This window comes from Nicotiana attenuata, unplaced genomic scaffold (genome assembly GCF_001879085.1).
Source record: "Nicotiana attenuata strain UT unplaced genomic scaffold, NIATTr2, whole genome shotgun sequence".
NCBI classification, from domain to species: Eukaryota; Viridiplantae; Streptophyta; class Magnoliopsida; order Solanales; family Solanaceae; genus Nicotiana; species Nicotiana attenuata.
Genome location: NW_017671752.1, coordinates 221,607 through 240,148, shown reverse-complemented (window position 1 = coordinate 240,148; position 18,542 = coordinate 221,607). Strand labels below are relative to the sequence as shown.

Below are 18,542 nucleotides of genomic sequence, written 5' to 3'. Positions count from 1 at the left end.
TGATGAAAATTTAAACATGTCAAAAGTGAAAATTCTTTTCCAATGGAGGCGGCATTTTATTACTCATAAGTTTAACTGCAAGTAATTTTGTCGATGGAATACAGAATTTTTATACTATCAAGTGTATTTTTTACTATTACGAATCTTATCTTTCATTTAGGGTTATCTATATATATCGTTTAAGTAATTTAATAGTGTATATAAAATTTATATTATCAAAATAAAAAGATAGTCCGGTGCATTATGCAGGGGTTCGAGGAAGAGCCGGACCACAAGAAGAGGAATCATTATGATGAGATCTCTTCCTTCTTAACCAAAGAGCTAAAGCTCTTCTTTCTCGTGTAGTTTATCCATTTTATAAAAAAAATTCCAACTTAACCTACGAATGTGTGTTTTTTTTAATAAGTTTTATGCTTTAATAGTTCAACGAGTCAAGGAGATTTAATTACTCCTTCTCAAGCTTTTATTTCTTTTGTTAAACGATGTTTCGAGTCGTAAGTAAGAAATAAAAAAATTCTTTGATAAGGAACGTCTTTTAGTTTCGTAATTGTTGAGTGCATAAATTCGAATAATCAAACTAATAAGGTGATACCATTAATTACAAAAATTTTAATATTTACATCAAACTAATAATTAGAGATTGTTATAGGAAGACGTTGAGGGCTTGAGGCATCAAGGGTATGGTCAGCTTCATTTATCATTAACCAAGGAATCTAGTTCTACACATATAAATAGATATTCCGTGTTTCAATTTATATGACGGGATTTGAATTTTATGAGTCAAACTCGAGCTATATATATACATGTATATTGTGTTTGTATATATATGGGTATATATTATATGTATAGTTGTATTTAATTCGTAATAATTGTTTTAAGAAAAAAGATATAATAGGTACTACATATTAAGCCGCACATATTGCATAGAGGTCCGAGCGGTGTGTGCAGTCTTATCACGACCCACGAACAAGTGGACCAAGTGGTAGACTTTTATGTGGGAGCCCACTTGGACTGGGATCACCTAAATATCTCATTATCTACTACAGTTATTCTACACTTTCTATATCCTAGAAAAAATGAAAGATCTTTGATTGTACGGATAAGAATTATATTATCCATTTAGAAAATGGATAACCAATATTTAACTTTTATATTTGTAAAGCTTCAAATTGGGGATTTCTCAAGGTAGAGAGACTAAGAATTCTCCCAAAAGTCATCATATCCGCTGGTTAACCCGTTTTTTATCCGTATTAAATATGAGTCTGATCGGATAATTTATCCGTTTTTCATTACCCGTTTTCAACCCGAACCATATCCGACCTAACCCGCCTGTTTTCCACTCTTAATTGTACTAGAAAACTTAGGGGAGCAAATCATAAATAGCCTGATATATATAATTACTGGTAATTAAAAAATTTCAGCATTATATACTAGAGTTCGAAATATGTTGAAAGTTTATACGTAGGAGCTCGATAATCCAGCGATCATACTGGAACTTTCCATGTTTCAGCTAAAATAGTAGCTATTTTTTCAATGACTTTGCAAATGCTAACTATTTCGATTACCAATCCAAAAACTAGCTAGCCCAAGCTATTTTCACATAAAACTATAGACTTGGAATTCTACCAGAAAATTGCAAAATACCAAAACAAATTCTACATTAATAGGTCATCACTATAAATGGGATAAGTAAGATTCTATTACGACCCAAGTAGTTAACTGGTTAAGAAACCAAGCCTAATGGGCCTGTACATAAAGAAAGAAAAATATTTATTATAGTCGTTCTTAGGAATAATAACTGATATATATATATATATATATATACTTTTCGATTGTCGAATACAATTAGTCGCACCCGACCGGCCAGTTTTGTATTTTTCCCATAAAAAATGTAGCCCAAGAATATAGTTAACTTTATTGGACTAATAGTAAGCACCACAAGCCCAACTCTGGATCCAAGTGCGTTCTTGATCAAAATACCTTCTTTTTTTTTCCGAAGAATTAACCCAAATAACAATACACTCAATTACTTAACTTAAAAATAGCCAGTGAATATATAGTATATGTATAATTTTATGTATTATATGTGTAGACTTATGTATAATTTATGTATATGACTAGAAAAAATAAATAATTAATATGATCGGCTATTTTCGTAAAGATTCTTTTTTTTTAATGAGAACGCCAAATTATTGATGATATTCAGTCTATTTAACTGTGAAAATTGGGTGGGATGGTCATATGTTAGACAGCTTATTTGGGTTGACAATTAGGCAATCATTTGAATACTTCATACTTGACATCTCTATCACTATCAAGATTGACAAAAAACTATAGATTTCTTCAGGAGAATTTCATTATAATTTCTTTGGCTCTAAAACCATCTAATATTTTGAAGTGATTCTAATTCTAAACAATCAAAGCATCTGCTTTATTTGTTATTATTATTAGATGAGAATTGACAAAACATTATGAAAATGGCAAAATGAGAAAAACTAGAAACACTCAGAGCTCATCCAAAGCATTGCATTTTTTGAATAATTTTTCAGTTGAGTAGAAAGGTTTGAATGACTGATTCAATTGATATTACTTCGGTGTTTTAGCAAAAAAAAAAAAAAACGGAAAGGGAAAAGGGGGGAGGGGGGGAGGGGAAATTGCAACTTTTTATCTTCTTATTTGCTTAAGTACGATGGATAGTGTTATTCGGTACCATTATGAAAAAGTTTGTAATTTTATCTTTTTTCCTATCCGCCTAAGTTTTGGTGAGCATAATTACGTGGACTCGATGTTGATAGGAAGTACAGGTATCTGGTGAAACAATCGAGAAGGGTTGTAATTTTACTTCTTTCTTTCATCTAAGCGCATAAGCTTTGGTGAACACAATTATTCGATACCATTGCTTATGAAAAGTAGTAATCAACATGTACGTGATAAAATAATCAAGACGCGCGCAATTGTTGTTCTTAATACTTGTAACCTAAGTGCCTCTTACGCGTACTCATAAAGGCTTCTTGTCCCTCATTCAATTTTCAAACCTAATGAACACTTTTTTCCACAAAATCTCTGAATTTTTTTTAACGCCATGCATTAAAATGTCAACGAGACAGCATATTATTCTCACGCTGAATATTCCTAGAAATTGCCCCTTGTGAGGAAATTGAATCCCTCATTTCTCTATATATTTTGCTTGATTTATTCCCTTTCTCACCAAAACCAACTTATAATAAGCAACTCTAAACTCTTCGTTGTTACTTAAGTGGCGGATTCAGAATTTAAATACCGTGAATTTTGAGCTGATAGAGTGAGTTATACATATTTATCTATACTTGTTCTCGCATGTATAGCTAAAGGTCAACCCCGATACACTGAATCCAACCAATGAAGATCATAGCTTTTTCGTTGCTTATGTTCATTTTATTACCTAATGTTGTTATGGACAAGGTGAGTTTTGCTATGGAAAGTGCTGAGCCACCGAATCACGAGAAGAGAACGGGTCTAAGGCCTCCACCACCTCCTAGGTCTTACCCTCCTATCCATTGGAGGCGGGGGAGGTTCATCTCCCCAACGCCACCACAATCAGGATCTTAATGATCAGTGACGTACATAAGATTTTACGCGAGTGATGTCAATTTGTTGTCATTATATGACTTGTAATAAGGCCCAATTGGATGGTCTCACTCTCATTTTATAGCTTGACATGTGCTATTTCACTTGTTTAATACTGTTCAATCACTTTTCTAGTCACATTGAAGTATAAGCTTGATTTTGCAAATCCTGATTCTTGACCAATTAGAATGTTGCTGATTAAACAAGTTGTGTGGACAGATCACAGATGAATTGTAGAAGATATAAGAACAGACAGATAATTGTAAGATTTTAGATTTAGGGTGTGTTTGGTACGAAGAAAAACATTTTCGAAAAATGTTTTCTAATTTTTCCATGTTTGGTTGGCTTAAATGTTTTGAAAAACATTTTCTTCATGAATTTATTTTCTTCCAATTGGAGAGGAAAATGTTTTCCTTATCAAGAGTAAGGAAAACATTTTCCAAAACTCTTTTCCAACCTTCCCCCATTTTCCATTCCCACCAACCCACTCCCATACCCCTACCTATCCACCACCACCCCACCCCAACTTCACCCACCCCACCCTCGTCCCCCACCCCCACCCTAAATAGAAATATTGCTAATAGTACTTTCTTTTCATGTTATAGATAGAATATTTTTTTTCATTTCAACAAATGAATATTTTCTTTCACGATACCATTTTTTTTATTCATTTTAACAAAAAAGTAATTTCTCTTCATGATGTAGAAAAAGTATTTTCTTTTATTTCAACAAAATGAGTACTTTATTTTCATGTTGTGGAAATAGTACTTTCTTTTTCAACAAAAAAAAAGTATATTTTTAGTTATGGCATACAAATTTCAACGTTATATTTGCATAAAAAAGTAAAGCAGCACATTAGTTCCTTTGGGTTTGTGTGAATTTTTAGAAGAATAATTAAATTCTTGAAGAAAATAGAGTCATGAAAATATTGGGTATTTGGAGGGGGGGGGCGTGGGGGGGGGGGGGGGGGAAGCACATGAAACATAGGGACTTGGGGGAAGGGGAGTGAAGAGAGTAGCATAAAAAATTATTTTTCTAAAAAGTATTTTCTACTCTCTAACCAAACACTAGAAATATTTTCCGGAAAAAGGTTTTCACTCACCAACCAAACAATGAAAAATAAGTGATAAAATCACTCATTTTTCATAAAAACATTTTTCATGAAAAATATTTTCGTTCCTACCAAACACACCCTTAATATGACTACTTTTGCAGTACTACTGCTTACCGTTATTGCCTGGAGTGTACATGTGACTTAGTGATCAATAAAAGTGAATAAAAATTATAGGAGATTATAGTTTAAATTTTAGCAACAACAAAATATGTTAAGTGATTTTTATATTATCTATCTAAGTTTTGATGGCCAGAATTATTCTATATCTGTGCTAATACGTAAAAGACATAGATAAGTCGAAGTACGCAAAATCAGTGGACACTTGTCTTAAGGGTAAAAATAGCACGGGCTAGCCAGTTTTCGGACTGGTCATTAAAAAATAGCCACCGTTTGCAAAGTCATTAAAAAATAGCCACTATTTTGCTGTAACACGGAAAGTTCCAGCATAATATACTGGAGATCGGTGCACCTGTGTATGAACTTCCAGCATATTATGTTGGACCGGTATATTATACTGGAACTCCAATATATTATGCTGGAAGTCCAGTATGTTATACTGGATATGCTGGAACTCTAGTATAAGTTCCAGTATATTATACTGGAATATTTTTCGAATTTTGAACAGTGTTTTCGTTCAAATTTATCTTTATATGAAAAGTGACTAAATTTCGATTACTTTTGAAACTGTGGCTTGAATGACCGCTTGTAAACCTGACTATTTTTAAATTTCTTCCGTATTAAAAATATAGCCATCCTATAAGATGGTGCAGACAGTTTACCTTTGAATAATTGATTATGAAGTAATGAGTTGCAGAATGTATCATTGAAGAAAAATTTAGAAGTAATATTAATATTAAAAGGATTATTGGATCTTGAAAATGCCTTTTTTATGCCAGAAAGAAATTGGTGTGTTTAGAGATTATTCAGTCCCGAAATTTTAAACTAATAATCTTAAACTTTGGGACACTTTTAATTCGAAAAATTGAAATTCAAAACGTACTGACTAATTACTGAATAGCCGCCCTCCCTTATCATTTCTACCATTTTATTGGGGGACATATTGTTGACTTGATTTCAGCAACAAAGACTTTGAAACGAGTTAGGCAGAAAATTTTGAAGTCTTCGTTAGTCTACTTGTAAAACTTTTGTCCCACGCTGAGTGTTCCTAGAAATTGCCGCTTGTGAGGAAATTGAACCCCTTATTTATCTATATATATTTTGCTCATTTATTCACTATCTCACCAAAACCAAGTTATAAGCAAAAGCAACTCTAAACTCTCACTGCTTCTTTAATTGTTGGATCGTCTTATTACTAAAGTGACGGATTCAAAATTTAGATGTCTTAAATTTTTGAGTTGATTGAGTGGGTTTTATGTATTTAACTTTACTATACGTATTCTCGCACGTATATATACCGTTAAACCCCGATACACTAAATCCAACCGATGAAGATCGTAGTATTTTCGTTGTTTATGTTCATTTTATTACCTATTGTTGCCATGGACAAGGTGAGTTCTGCTATGGAAAGTGCTGAGTGTTGCTCCCAAACGCACACGCAAGTATACGTGATCGACAAGTAATATAGGATTGTAAGTCCAGATATCGTACCCACAGGGACTTGTGATTAACTATTAACTAAATTAGACTATCCTAATTTTCTAAACAAGAATTAAACCGAGAAGTATTTGGTTCTAAACTAATTAAATAAAGAATATAAATAATGAACTTTTAACAGGGAGAAAGAGTAGATATTTATGATATCAATGTAATGAAAACGATCTAGGGTTATGGGCTATCTAACATTCCTATTGTATTCTTCAATTGAATTTATCTAGTTTATTGGTTGACAGAGTTAATATTGCTTGTAGCCTTCTCCCGAAGTACCACTCGCCTATTCAAGCTAACCTAACGCCTATATTCCTATGGAATTAGGATTAACAAGAATGCATTTACAATTCCCGTATAGTAACCAAGCAAGGCGATTAGGTATATTCCTATCCTAACCGCAAATCCGCTCCCCCTAAGAGTTAAGATCTTGCTCTACTCAATCTTATATGCAATCTATAATTCCCTCTCCCGAGTTCAATCCTAAATTCGTAGATAGTATTCAATTGGTGATCAAGCAATCAAATAATTAAGCGCAAGATTGAATAAATAAACCAATATGATAAACTAAGAAATCAAAATCAATATCCGAATAATAATAGTCATGAAAGAACCACAACCCTAGAACGTGAAGTTTAGCTCCACATAGACATGGTAGCAAAACAACAAATCATACAAAAAAACATAAAAAGACTAAGTTGGTGGAAGAAAAGATGAAACCCGGCCTCCACGGCGGCTCTGTGCTCTTCCTTGGTCAAAAATTGCTCTAAAAAACGTTCTCCTATGTATATATACCAAGTAGGGTTGGGCCCAAACAATTATACCTTCTCCAATGTGAAAAAGGACACTTTTTCCGGGTGAGACGCGCGACTTCGCACGCCCTTCGCGCCCTCTTTCTGCCTCGGCTTGTAATACGCGCGAACTATGTGCGACTTCGCGCGTCTGCTCGTTTATCACCCTGTTCCATTCCGAATTTGGCAAAACGCGAAACATGAAAGTTGTAGCCCTTTGAGTTACCTTTCCAACAATATATTGTGGAGCAGAAATGGAGTTCTGAGCAAAACGTTATGTGTATTTTACTAGACAGTGCGCAATCTGCCTACTGAAGTCTTCGTTTGCTCTAACTATCATCCGTTGACCCCCCAACGCGATCCCGGCTCGTATCCTTGGGCTTTTACTCATACTTCAAAGCTCCAAATCACTTGAATTCATTCCATAACATCTACATAGCTCGGAATCACTCCTACAAGGCATATAACACACAGTTAGTGCAGGACACTAGCGATTAAAGCGCAAACTCAATTAAAGTGCAGTAAATTAGAGTGTAATAAGCGACTAAAATACACAATTATAGCCTATCATCAACACCCCACACTTAAACCATTGCTCGTCCTCGAGCAATCAAACTACATCAAACTACACTTTATAAAGACACGACCTTTTTAAACAATTCTCCTAACTTATCACACCAAGAATATTTAAAATAGACTAAGCACAAGAGTGTAACATCTTCACCTCAAGATTTGACTCACAAGTACCACGCATTATTCGCAACTCACCCACTTACTCTAACATAGAGGTCAATGACATTACCTTTCCTTCATGAATCAAGTGCCCTCACACAACCAACGAGAGTAGTCCCACACAATAAAATTTAAGAACACTTAGGAACTCAAGATAAAAAGAATTCACTCACTCTCAGAAATAACATTCACATGCCACAAAAGATGCACCATAGGCTTGCCCGTAGTGTACTACTCTACTAATCGACCTCATTCAGTCTAGGATCAAGTAGGACTTTATTTGGTTGTAATGTAGGCGGAGGGACGGGTAGGATACATTTAGATATAAGAGTGACTACACCTCCCTAAGCACTTTACTACATATACTTTAACATTCAAAACTCCATACTTATGTCAAACCATAACTCCACCTTCACATCAATATATATTAACTCCCCACTTCTTTAAGCACAATTACATCAAGAGTCACCACTATCAAATATTTTCACAGCAGTACAACTATCTTTTTTTTTCCTTTTTCAATTCAAGTGGCTCTTACTTTTTTCAAAACAGTGCACCTTTCTCCTTGTTTCATTAGTTCCACTCAAAAGCCAAACCAACCACCCCACACTTTACTTTTACAAAGTTCATAACAATTCAAGTGCTCATGAGAGGTGAAAAGGTTCAAATAGATGGTTAATTCAAACAAATGAGTAAGGCTTGTAATGTGGTTGCCAAAGAAACATGATTACATGCTCAAAGGGGTTAACTATGATATATAACAATTAGGCGGGTAAAATATTTATATGGCTCAACAAAGAAACGCCTATATCACTTCCAAGACTGAACAAAACTACTATTTCGCTTTGCAAACACACGGGGCAAGTTCTAGACATCGAATGCAATGGCCAGAATAATACAAAACCTTACACACACATGGCACATAACTCACTCAGGATTGGACTCATCAAGACACTCTAGTCAAAGAAGTAAAGCAAAGTTAAGATCATACAATTTAAGGTACTTATACAAGAGTAAAAAATTGAGCCTAAGCGTCACAACTAAAGTACTCACTATTCTCAAGGCATGACAAAGTTAGAAGATATTGATTCAATTCAATTCACATCACCATGGCTTCTCTTCCTAAAAAAAAAACTACCTACACACGGTTCAAACAAAACCCTTGGAAAAGAACCGCGGCACAAAGAAAAACCAAGGGGGAATTGCTACACTATCTACAAAGAAAATCTTTTTGTCCTTTCTCTTTAGACTTACATCCCTCAAGAAAACTGTCTAGGAGATCCATCGTCGGGAAAAGTTTAATTTTTTATTTTTTTTTCGTTTTTCTAAAAAAAATATTCAATTAAACTAACACAACTAAAATAGCATAGAAAGTCACTCAGACAATCTCCTCACCCCACACTTAAAATTGTGCAATATCCTCAATGCACACTAAAAATAATAAGAGGGTAAAAGAGACTCCCTGGTAGGCCAAAGGCGAAGAATTAGCAGCTCACGGGATACTCAGACTTCTCCCAGGTATGATCCCTTGTGCGGGTACCTCACGCAAAGTTTCAACCACCTGCTCGCTTTTGCACATGCCTATTAGCTTTGATTCCATGCTCCTACTCCTACAAAATACAAAAATAATACTACAGAAAAAAATATTAACACAATAAAATAAACAAAAAGAAAAAAAATAGAATTGGGTTGCCTCCCAAAAAGCGCTTGATTTAACGTCGCGGCACGACGCCAACACTTTCATCACTTTTCCTTCCACTTTGAGGATATAAATTGCGCCCCCAATTTTGCATCAACTTTTGTATCACGTTCCTGGGGCGGTGGTGTGAAAATAAAGGAACCAAGTAATAGATATCGCATCTTGCACTTCTTGGCCCTTAAGTGAGGAATGTCGTTTTTTGTCTCCTTGATGTGGCAAATTTCAAAATATAAATACTTTGTTCCTCATCTATTGAATCCTCCATATGCTTGAATGGATCAATTTCCATGTCACCAACCAAACACAATGTTGAAAAGTGTTTAGAATGAGATCCAATATGCTCAAACTCCAAAATTGCATTATTTTTGACATCCTCAATTTCGCACTCTTCAACCTCGGCAACATCAACAAAAGCATGGTCTAATGATTGGTATTCTCGTTTTAGCTCCTCAATTTGGCCTAGAAGATCTTTTTCAGCTTCACACAACTCATCACTAAATTGTTGGGCGTTACACGCATTAACTTTTGCACTCAATTGAGCCTCTAAGTCGTGAATAGAACTTCCAAATTGATCGATCTCTTGTCCCAGTTCAGCTCTTCCTTCTATAAATCGTTGCATCTCATTCATAATTTTCTCACGAAAACCTCCATATTCCTCTAATAATTTCCCGTGCATATCAAGAATGCGAACATCGTGTTCTACATCATCCAATTCGTTACTCCTGTCAAACTCACAAGAATTATTAAAATCAACATAAGAAGGGATTGGAGTAGGATAACAACACTTAGGACAATTATTCCAATTTCCATCACAAATAGTATATGATGGAGATGATGCACATAACTCGGTATTTGGAATGTTTTTACAATATTGCCACAAGTGGGGTCCTTTACAATATGGACAAGGATCACAAAAATAAGAATACTTACTATCCCACCACTTTTCGTTCAAAGATGCCATGTAAAAAAATAAAAATATAATACTAACTACACTAGACTAAAATTAAAAACTTAAATAGATAAAAAGTAAAAATCTAATCTAGTAAAATAGTTAATTTCTAAGTCCCCGGCAACGGCGCCAAAAACTTGTTGCTCCCAAACGCACACGCAAGTATACGTGGTCGACAAGTAATATAGGATTGTAAGTCCAGATATCGTACCCACAGGGACTTGTGATTAACTATTAACTAAATTAGACTATCCTAATTTTCTAAACAAGAATTAAACCGAGAAGTATTTGGTTCTTAACTAATTAAATAAAGAATATAAATAATGAACTTTTAACAGGGAGAAAGAGTAGATATTTATGATATCAATGTAATGAAAACGATCTAGGGTTATGGGCTATCTAACATTCCTATTGTATTCTTCAATTGAATTTATCTAGTTTATTGGTTGACAGAGTTAATATTGCTTGTAGCCTTCTCTCGAAGTACCACTCGCCTATTCAAGCTAACCTAACGCCTATATTCCTATGGAATTAGGATTAACAAGAACGCATTTACAATTCCCGTATAATAACCAAGCAAGGCGATTAGGTATATTCCTATCCTAACCGCAAATCCGCTCCCCCTAAGAGTTAAGATCTTGCTCTACTCAATCTTATATGCAATCTAGAATTCCCTCTCCCGATTTCAATCCTAAATTCGTAGNCTCCACATAGACATGGTAGCAAAACAACAAATCATACAAAAAAACATAAAAAGACTAAGTTGGTGGAAGAAAAGATGAAACCCGGCCTCCACGGCGGCTCTGTGCTCTTCCTTGGTCAAAAATTGCTCTCAAAAACGTTCTCCTATGTATATATACCATGTAGGGTTGGGCCCAAACAATTATACCTTCTCCAATGTGAAAAAGGACACTTTTCCCTGGTGAGACGCGCGACTTCGCGCGCCCTTCGCGCCCTCTTTCTGCCTCGGCTTGTAATACGCGCGAACTATGCGCGACTTCGCGCGTCTGCTCGTTTATCACCCTGTTCCTTTCCGAATTTCGAAAAACGCAAAACATGAAAGTTGTAGCCCTTTGAGTTAGCTTTCCAACCATATATTGTGGAGCAGAAATGGAGTTCTGAGCGAAAGGTTATGTATATTTTACTAGACAGTGCGCAATCTGCCTACTGAAGTCTTCGTTTGCTCTAACTATCATCCGTTGACCCCCCAACGCGATCCCGGCTCGTATCCTTGGGCTTTTACTCAGACTTCAAAGCTCCAAATCACTTGAATTCATTCCATAACATCTACATAGCTCGGAATCACTCCTACAAGGCATATAACACACAGTTAGTGCAGGACACTAGCGATTAAAGCGCAAACTCAATTAAAGTGCAGTAAATTAGAGTGTAATAAGCGACTAAAATACACAATTATAGCCTATCATCACTGAGCCACCAAATCACGAGAAGAGAACGGGTCGAAGGCCTCCACCACCTCCTAAGTCTTAGCCTCCTGTCCACCGGAAGCGGGCGAGGTTCGTCTCCCCAGCGCCACCACTACCTGCAGAATTATATTGGCCAGTGACGTACACAGGATTTTGCGCGAGTAATGTCAAAGAGGAATGGCTTACCGTTATTAGACTTCAGCCTTAGTATAGCCATCCTATAAGATGGTGTAGACAGTTTAACTTTAAATTAATTGATTATAAAGTAACGAGTTGCAGAATGTATCATTGAAGAGAACTTTGGAAGTATTATAAGTATTAGGGATTATTACATGATTAGCCGGTCAATATTATAAATTATATATTGATTATATACACAGTTATATATATATATAAAATTTCTGTATGTTATATACCAAAAATATATAAATTTTATACATTTTTGAAGCTACCAAATATAAATTATTTGGTGGCGGGCTAAAAGTAATTTTTGCACTTATACTTACATGACAATTGTATAGATGGCATCCTACTGGTATTTTTCGAGACGACAAGAGCCCGTTTGGACATAAGAATTTTTTCACTCTTTTTCGAAATCAGTATTTGGCCATTAAATTTCTAATTTTCACTTGAAGATGAATTTTGAAAGTTTTCGAAAATTTGAAAAACTCCAAAAAGTTATTTTCCAAAATTTTACTCAGATCACTCACAAAACTTCAAAAACAACCCAAAATTATATTCATGTCCAAACACAACTCTAATTTTCAAATACCATTTTCACTTCAAAAAAAAAAAAAAATTCACATTTGTTTTTTTTTTTTACAATTCTTATGTCCAAACAACCACTTAGTATTTTATGGTGCTTTTTACTTTCAATAATATACATGCATAGTTGAGTTATTTTTTTTCGAACGTTAAATCCTTTCTCCTTTTTCTATTATGATTTTCATCTTTTTTCCGGGTAAGCTATTAGTAACAAAATTCATGAAAACATTATGAGTTAATCTTGGTGAAATAAGTTAATTTTCCTAAACTGCTTAAGTTAATAGACTTTGACACAAGTTATAAGATGAGCTCAATGTGGTTAGCACTTGAACATATTGCCTGCAGAATGTACTCATGCATAAAAGAATTGTGAGACGAGAAGATTTCCTTGCAAATAAGGGACAAATAGTACCACTATCTGATATATTTCAGTATGCTGTGAGCCAAGAATTGAATGGCAAACTGACATATAAGTCATAACGTTGTATAATATAAACTGCACAAACTACAAGGTTAGCAAGAAGCTGATTCATCTGCCAAAGCTGTGATGTTATCTCTACAACGGTCCAGTAAAGGCAGTGGCAGAGCTACCTATAATGAAGTCGTTGGAAAACTATACTCTGCAAATCGGTAAAAAACAATTTTTTTGTGTGTATATATTTGTATTTTTGAATCCTCTAGACATAAGAGAAGCTTCTAGTGTAATGGCAAAGGCGGTTCAAAATTTGCTTTTAAGTCGCAGGGTTGAATCCTTGGTGTGACATTCCTGCATTTTTTTTTGAATATCCTTGGTTAGATTTCCTGGCTCTGCCACTGTACAAAGGTGGTTTGAATTCAGGGTCGTGACAATCTCGAGAACTCCAAGTTTGTTTTCATCATTAGTATTACATCAAAAGCCTTCACCAGCCCTTTGTAGGACTCTCTGAAGTTCCTCGGCCATTCCTTGCAAGAGAACAGGTTTTCTTATGAGACCGTTGATTCCGACCTGTAGGCATCTCTCCCAAACTTGTTCCTCTGACGTAGCAGATAAGGCTATGATCAACGGCCAACCGTGGCTGTGGAACTTGCGTACCCTCATCGCCACTTCAAATCCATCCATTTCGGGCATGTGAAGATCCAAAATGACAACTTGGATAGAAGTTGTTGAATGGCCCATTGCACTTAGGCATTGAAAACCAGTTGACACAGCAGTTACTAGGCAACCTAGTTTTTCGAGCAGCTTTTTGGTTACCATTCTATTTACGTCGTCGTCATCAGCAAGTAGAACTTGGAGGCCTTTGAACATTGAGCTGGAAATTGCTTGCTCCAAAGGATTTCCAAGATCAAACATGTGTTTTCTAAATGATGACTGTTTTAGAAATCTGAGAATAAGAGTCATCCCTTGTGCACGACCCTCAGAATTTGAGGACATATATACATTTCCCTGCATCATCTGCAAGTTTTATGCGCAAAAAAAACTGCAGGTCAGAATAAGAAAATAGAAGATATAGCCACTGAAAGCAAAAGAACAAAGAATTATCATCCTAGAAGTAGCCATTTTGAAAATGTATGTAACTTCCACGTGAGGCAGCTATCGATGTCTTAAAAGAAAACAGGGGCAAGATTTTGTTATTGTCAAACATTTTGGATGGAACCTCTTGCCTTTCTCTTTTAATAACCAAGAAATCCCCGAGAGCCGGTGGGGCACGGTTCGAAACTTGGTGGATAATGAGCCTGCCCCTCTATTCTTCTCAACTTAAATACCAGGTTTTTGTCCACGGCAGGCATTTGTTATTGTCAAACATTTTAGATGGAACCTCTTGCCTTTCTTTTTTAATAACCAAGAAATCCTCGAGATCCAGTGGCGCGCAGTTCGAAACTTGGTGGGGATAATGAGCCTGCCTCTCTATTCTTCTCAACTTAAATACCAGGTTTTGTCCATAGCACGGTTTGAACCTTTGACATGCGCCTAACCCACACCTCACAAGCTACCCTCTTACCACCTGATCTCTTGTCTTTCATTCATGTACTTATTACTAATAAGAGTTTCCTCGTATATTCAGTCAATTTTAGAAGGTCATACCAGTTCTGAACCTCAAAGAAAGAATAGTCATATCCTTCACATTCAACCAATCTCCAAAAACATACACCCCCCTTCCCATTATAGTTAACACACTTGCCATTTTGGGATGTTCCAAATGTTTGAAACGTTTATAATCACTGCAGTTGTATGCACTTTTTACATCTAATTTGTCAAACACTTTAGAATCAAATTTTGCTGTGATATAATCCACATTTTATTAATTTTACACACACTTATTTAGTCGACCAGTAACAAACATAGCAAGCAAGTCAGAATAACTCCTTAATTCCCTACACACGGTTGAATTCAACGAATATAAACACACTGGAGATGCCAACTTAAATCCAAAACATCATTACTAACATAATCAGGAAGGCATAAGCATAAATCTTATACGGTTCAGTAGCTCTAACCAGCAAAGAAAGAAGTAATCCAAAACACATAACCATAGTTTTGCTCACCTGAACAAGCTTTTTGCACATGCGGAAACTCAACCCCTCCTTTAACTCTTTGCTGTTATACCTCCTTCCACCAAAGTGAATACTTGACATTGAGCTATCTCTTTGAGAACTTTCAAGATTAATTTTAGTTTCAAATTTTATGGTAACGTATTCATCAACTATGCTATGTCTTCTTGCTCCCCAAATCTTATCATTCCCATCCTCAGTTCCAACCCTGAATACAACGGAGCCGCTTCCAAAGCTGATATTTAATAGATGTCCCACCATATGAAGTAACACCTGAAATGTTCTCTTTTCATCGCCCATCACCAGATTAGGCAAAGAATTGGGAAAATCCGTAGAAAAGCCGAAGCCCTTATAAATACACAGGCATTTAACAAGACAAGAAGCCTCTCTGATCAGTGAATGCAGCTGAAACGGCATCATTTCTACTGGGATTCTTCCTTCATCTTTGTCAGATATATCCATAGCATCATTTATTAAAGTTGACAGAACGGTGCTTGTTCTCATCATTGTGTCAATAATAATCCTCTGGTTACAGCTTGTAAAGTTCTCGTCTTGAAGTATGGAAAGCAAACCCAAAACTGAGTGCATTGGCCGTCTCATCCCATTGTTCATTACCTTCTGAAATGAATTCCTCGCCTGGGTTGCCTTCACAGCATTCTCCTTAGCCTGCTGCAGCAAACCATTCCTAATTTCTAGTTTCTCCCTCATTAATTGAGACTCTTCAAGAACCGTGGCGTGAGATAGAGCCACAGCCACCTGATCAGCAACTACTTCCACTATCTCCATCTCATTACGGCTCCAATCAAAATCCCCACTTCGAAAAACCAAAATTAAAATGGCATAACGAGTGTCGACCAACACAGGTGTCCCCCCTTTGAAATCCGAAGCACGAAGCAATGGCATCCGAATTGCTGCAACAGTACACGGCTCATCAGGCCCTCCACAGCTTGCAGCTGCAAGAGCTGAATCTTGCTTCAAAATCCTTACCCCTTCGTTCTTTGTGATATCCAACACATCCGGATCAACAATCGGAAGTGAACGATGGTATTCTACTGCAGAACCGGGGCTTAACCCATGTGTCAAGTTCATCATTGACCTATTTTCATTTGGCATCCAAACTGCACAGTTTTGCAGATTCAAGGTCTTTGAAAGCTCAACTAGAGTGGTATACAAGATATTGTGTTTATCAATCGACTTCCTAATTTCTCGCGTCAACATACGGACTTGCATACATACTTCTTTCTGCTTCTTCATCATCCCAACCTCTTGATCAAGCTCCAAAACATTTTGTGTCAAAAACAGTTCTCTAACTTTTATCTTAAGGAGTAAAGGGAACAGAGTCAAAAGGGTAATTGCAGTTGCACAAGAAACAAGGGCAGTTAGGATTTTGGCAACTGTTAATGACATTATCAATTGGAAGGAAGGATGAGTATTAGTATAAGTCAATCCATTGAGCAAATGAGTCAAACCACATAACACTATGAATGCAATGAATTGGATGAGAACCCATTTGAATGGAATATCTGAGCAACTAATAAAGTAAAGCAACTCAAGAGGGATAGAAAAGTAAGCAACTGCAATCAAGAAATCACTCACTTTTTGGCACTCAAGAATGTTATATATGCTCCACATACCTTCTTCATCACAGTTACAATGGGAGAATTCAGTATCATTAGCTTTAACAAAGATAATGACCAAAGAAATCAATAATCCTAGAAACAACCACCTTAACATAATTAATTTTCTAACCTTAAAAAGACTCCTTTCAAACCATCAAATTGGGAAAATCTTGAATTTCTGAATATTTCAACTCAATCAACATGAAAGGCAAACAACCAATGAGATCTCATTGGCTCACAACTCCAATAAAAAGTAACAAAAATTGATCTTTAACATTCCTAGATCTAACATACCTATATTCCTCAAGATTTAGCATACCCTTTTGAGCAAAGCCTCAAAATTTTCAATCCAAGATTATACTTTTCCCCAATTAAGTTTCTTCTTTGCACTCCAAAAACAAGAACTTATGAAGGAAAAAAATTGAAAAACTAGTAAAAGAGCATAAAAATCTTTAAACAAAAATAGAGACACCCAAATTTCTAGTTGATCATAAAAAAGTGATCGTAAAACTCTTCCAAGTTCCTCAATTTTTGTTTTCTTTTTTTTTTTTGCACTCCAAATACAAGAAATTTTGAAGAGAAAAAGATTAAAAACTATTAAAAGAGCAAAAAGCTTTAATCTTTACACAAAAATAGAGAAACCCCAAAATCCAAATGATAATTAACAAAAAAAAATATTGCAAGAAAACCCACTATCAGGTGAGCTTCAGTGCAATATATGCAACCCCTAAAGCAGAAATCTTTATAGTAATACCTCTATTTCAATTTATGTGAATTTGTTTGATTGTGCACAAAGTTTAACAAAAAATAAAAATTTTTGAAATTTGTGTTCCGTCAAAAAGGGACACAGAATATTGATGTGATTATAATTTGTAAGCTTAAGCTAAATTGTTACCAAATTTAGAAAGGATCATTCTCTGTCTAAAGGACCAAAAAAAAAAATAGATTTAGTAAATAAAATATCAAAAGATTTTTGCTTTGGTTTTTATTTTTATTTTTTGGAGGGGTCCCACATATATAGGTTTTTGGCATGAAGAGAACCTAGACATTCTTGCTTCTATGAAATGAAAGTACGTCAACAATGTTCCTAAAACAAGGTTCAAAACTGCTTTGCTTTGCTGTATACAAAAAGTTCAATTTATCGGCTATGGAAATTGAATGTTGCTCACCTAGACGTAAGCTGTATTTCCAACTGTCTGATGACCGAATACAAAGAGACATATTCAATATTTTTAAGTCAAATTGTGTTAGCATTTAATTGTATTTCTTATCCTTTCTAAATTCTAATAGAGGGTGAGAATTTAACATAAACAATATATATAATTTTCTTCAAAAAAGTTATATAATACTTCTTCTTTCATCTTATTTTATATGGTCGTGTTTAACTGAATACAAAGTTAAAAAAATACTTTTGAAAATTTTTGGTCTTAAACAATTAGATATTTGTGTGGTTATCAATTAACTTACTAAGGTATAACCAAAAGTTCAAAGTTACACTATTTTTAAATATAAAAAAATATATTCTATCATTCTTTTGAGGATCAACCAAAAAGGAATATGTATGTATATACTCATAAAAATAATTGCAGAACTTTTTTAAAATTTGCGATCTAAAATAAGTCATAGATATCTATAAATCATTATCGCTATAAATCATCTGATTAAGGATAAGATGAGAATTTTAAAATTAAATTGTATCTAAATAT

General features: G+C 35.1%; 1 protein-coding gene across 1 annotated transcript; it reads right to left on the bottom strand.

The window, feature by feature from the left end:
• Positions 1–13,138: 13,138 nt before the first annotated feature.
• LOC109210020 (protein EIN4-like) lies at positions 13,139–17,945 on the bottom strand. The gene is made up of 2 exons (XM_019373392.1): positions 15,212–17,945; positions 13,139–14,120 (listed from the first exon to the last, which is right to left on the bottom strand). Exons 1-2 carry the CDS (start codon positions 16,949–16,951, stop codon positions 13,578–13,580), a joined length of 2,283 nt encoding a protein of 760 aa, XP_019228937.1. The 5' UTR covers positions 16,952–17,945; the 3' UTR covers positions 13,139–13,577.
• Between the last annotated feature and the right edge of the window lie 597 nt (positions 17,946–18,542).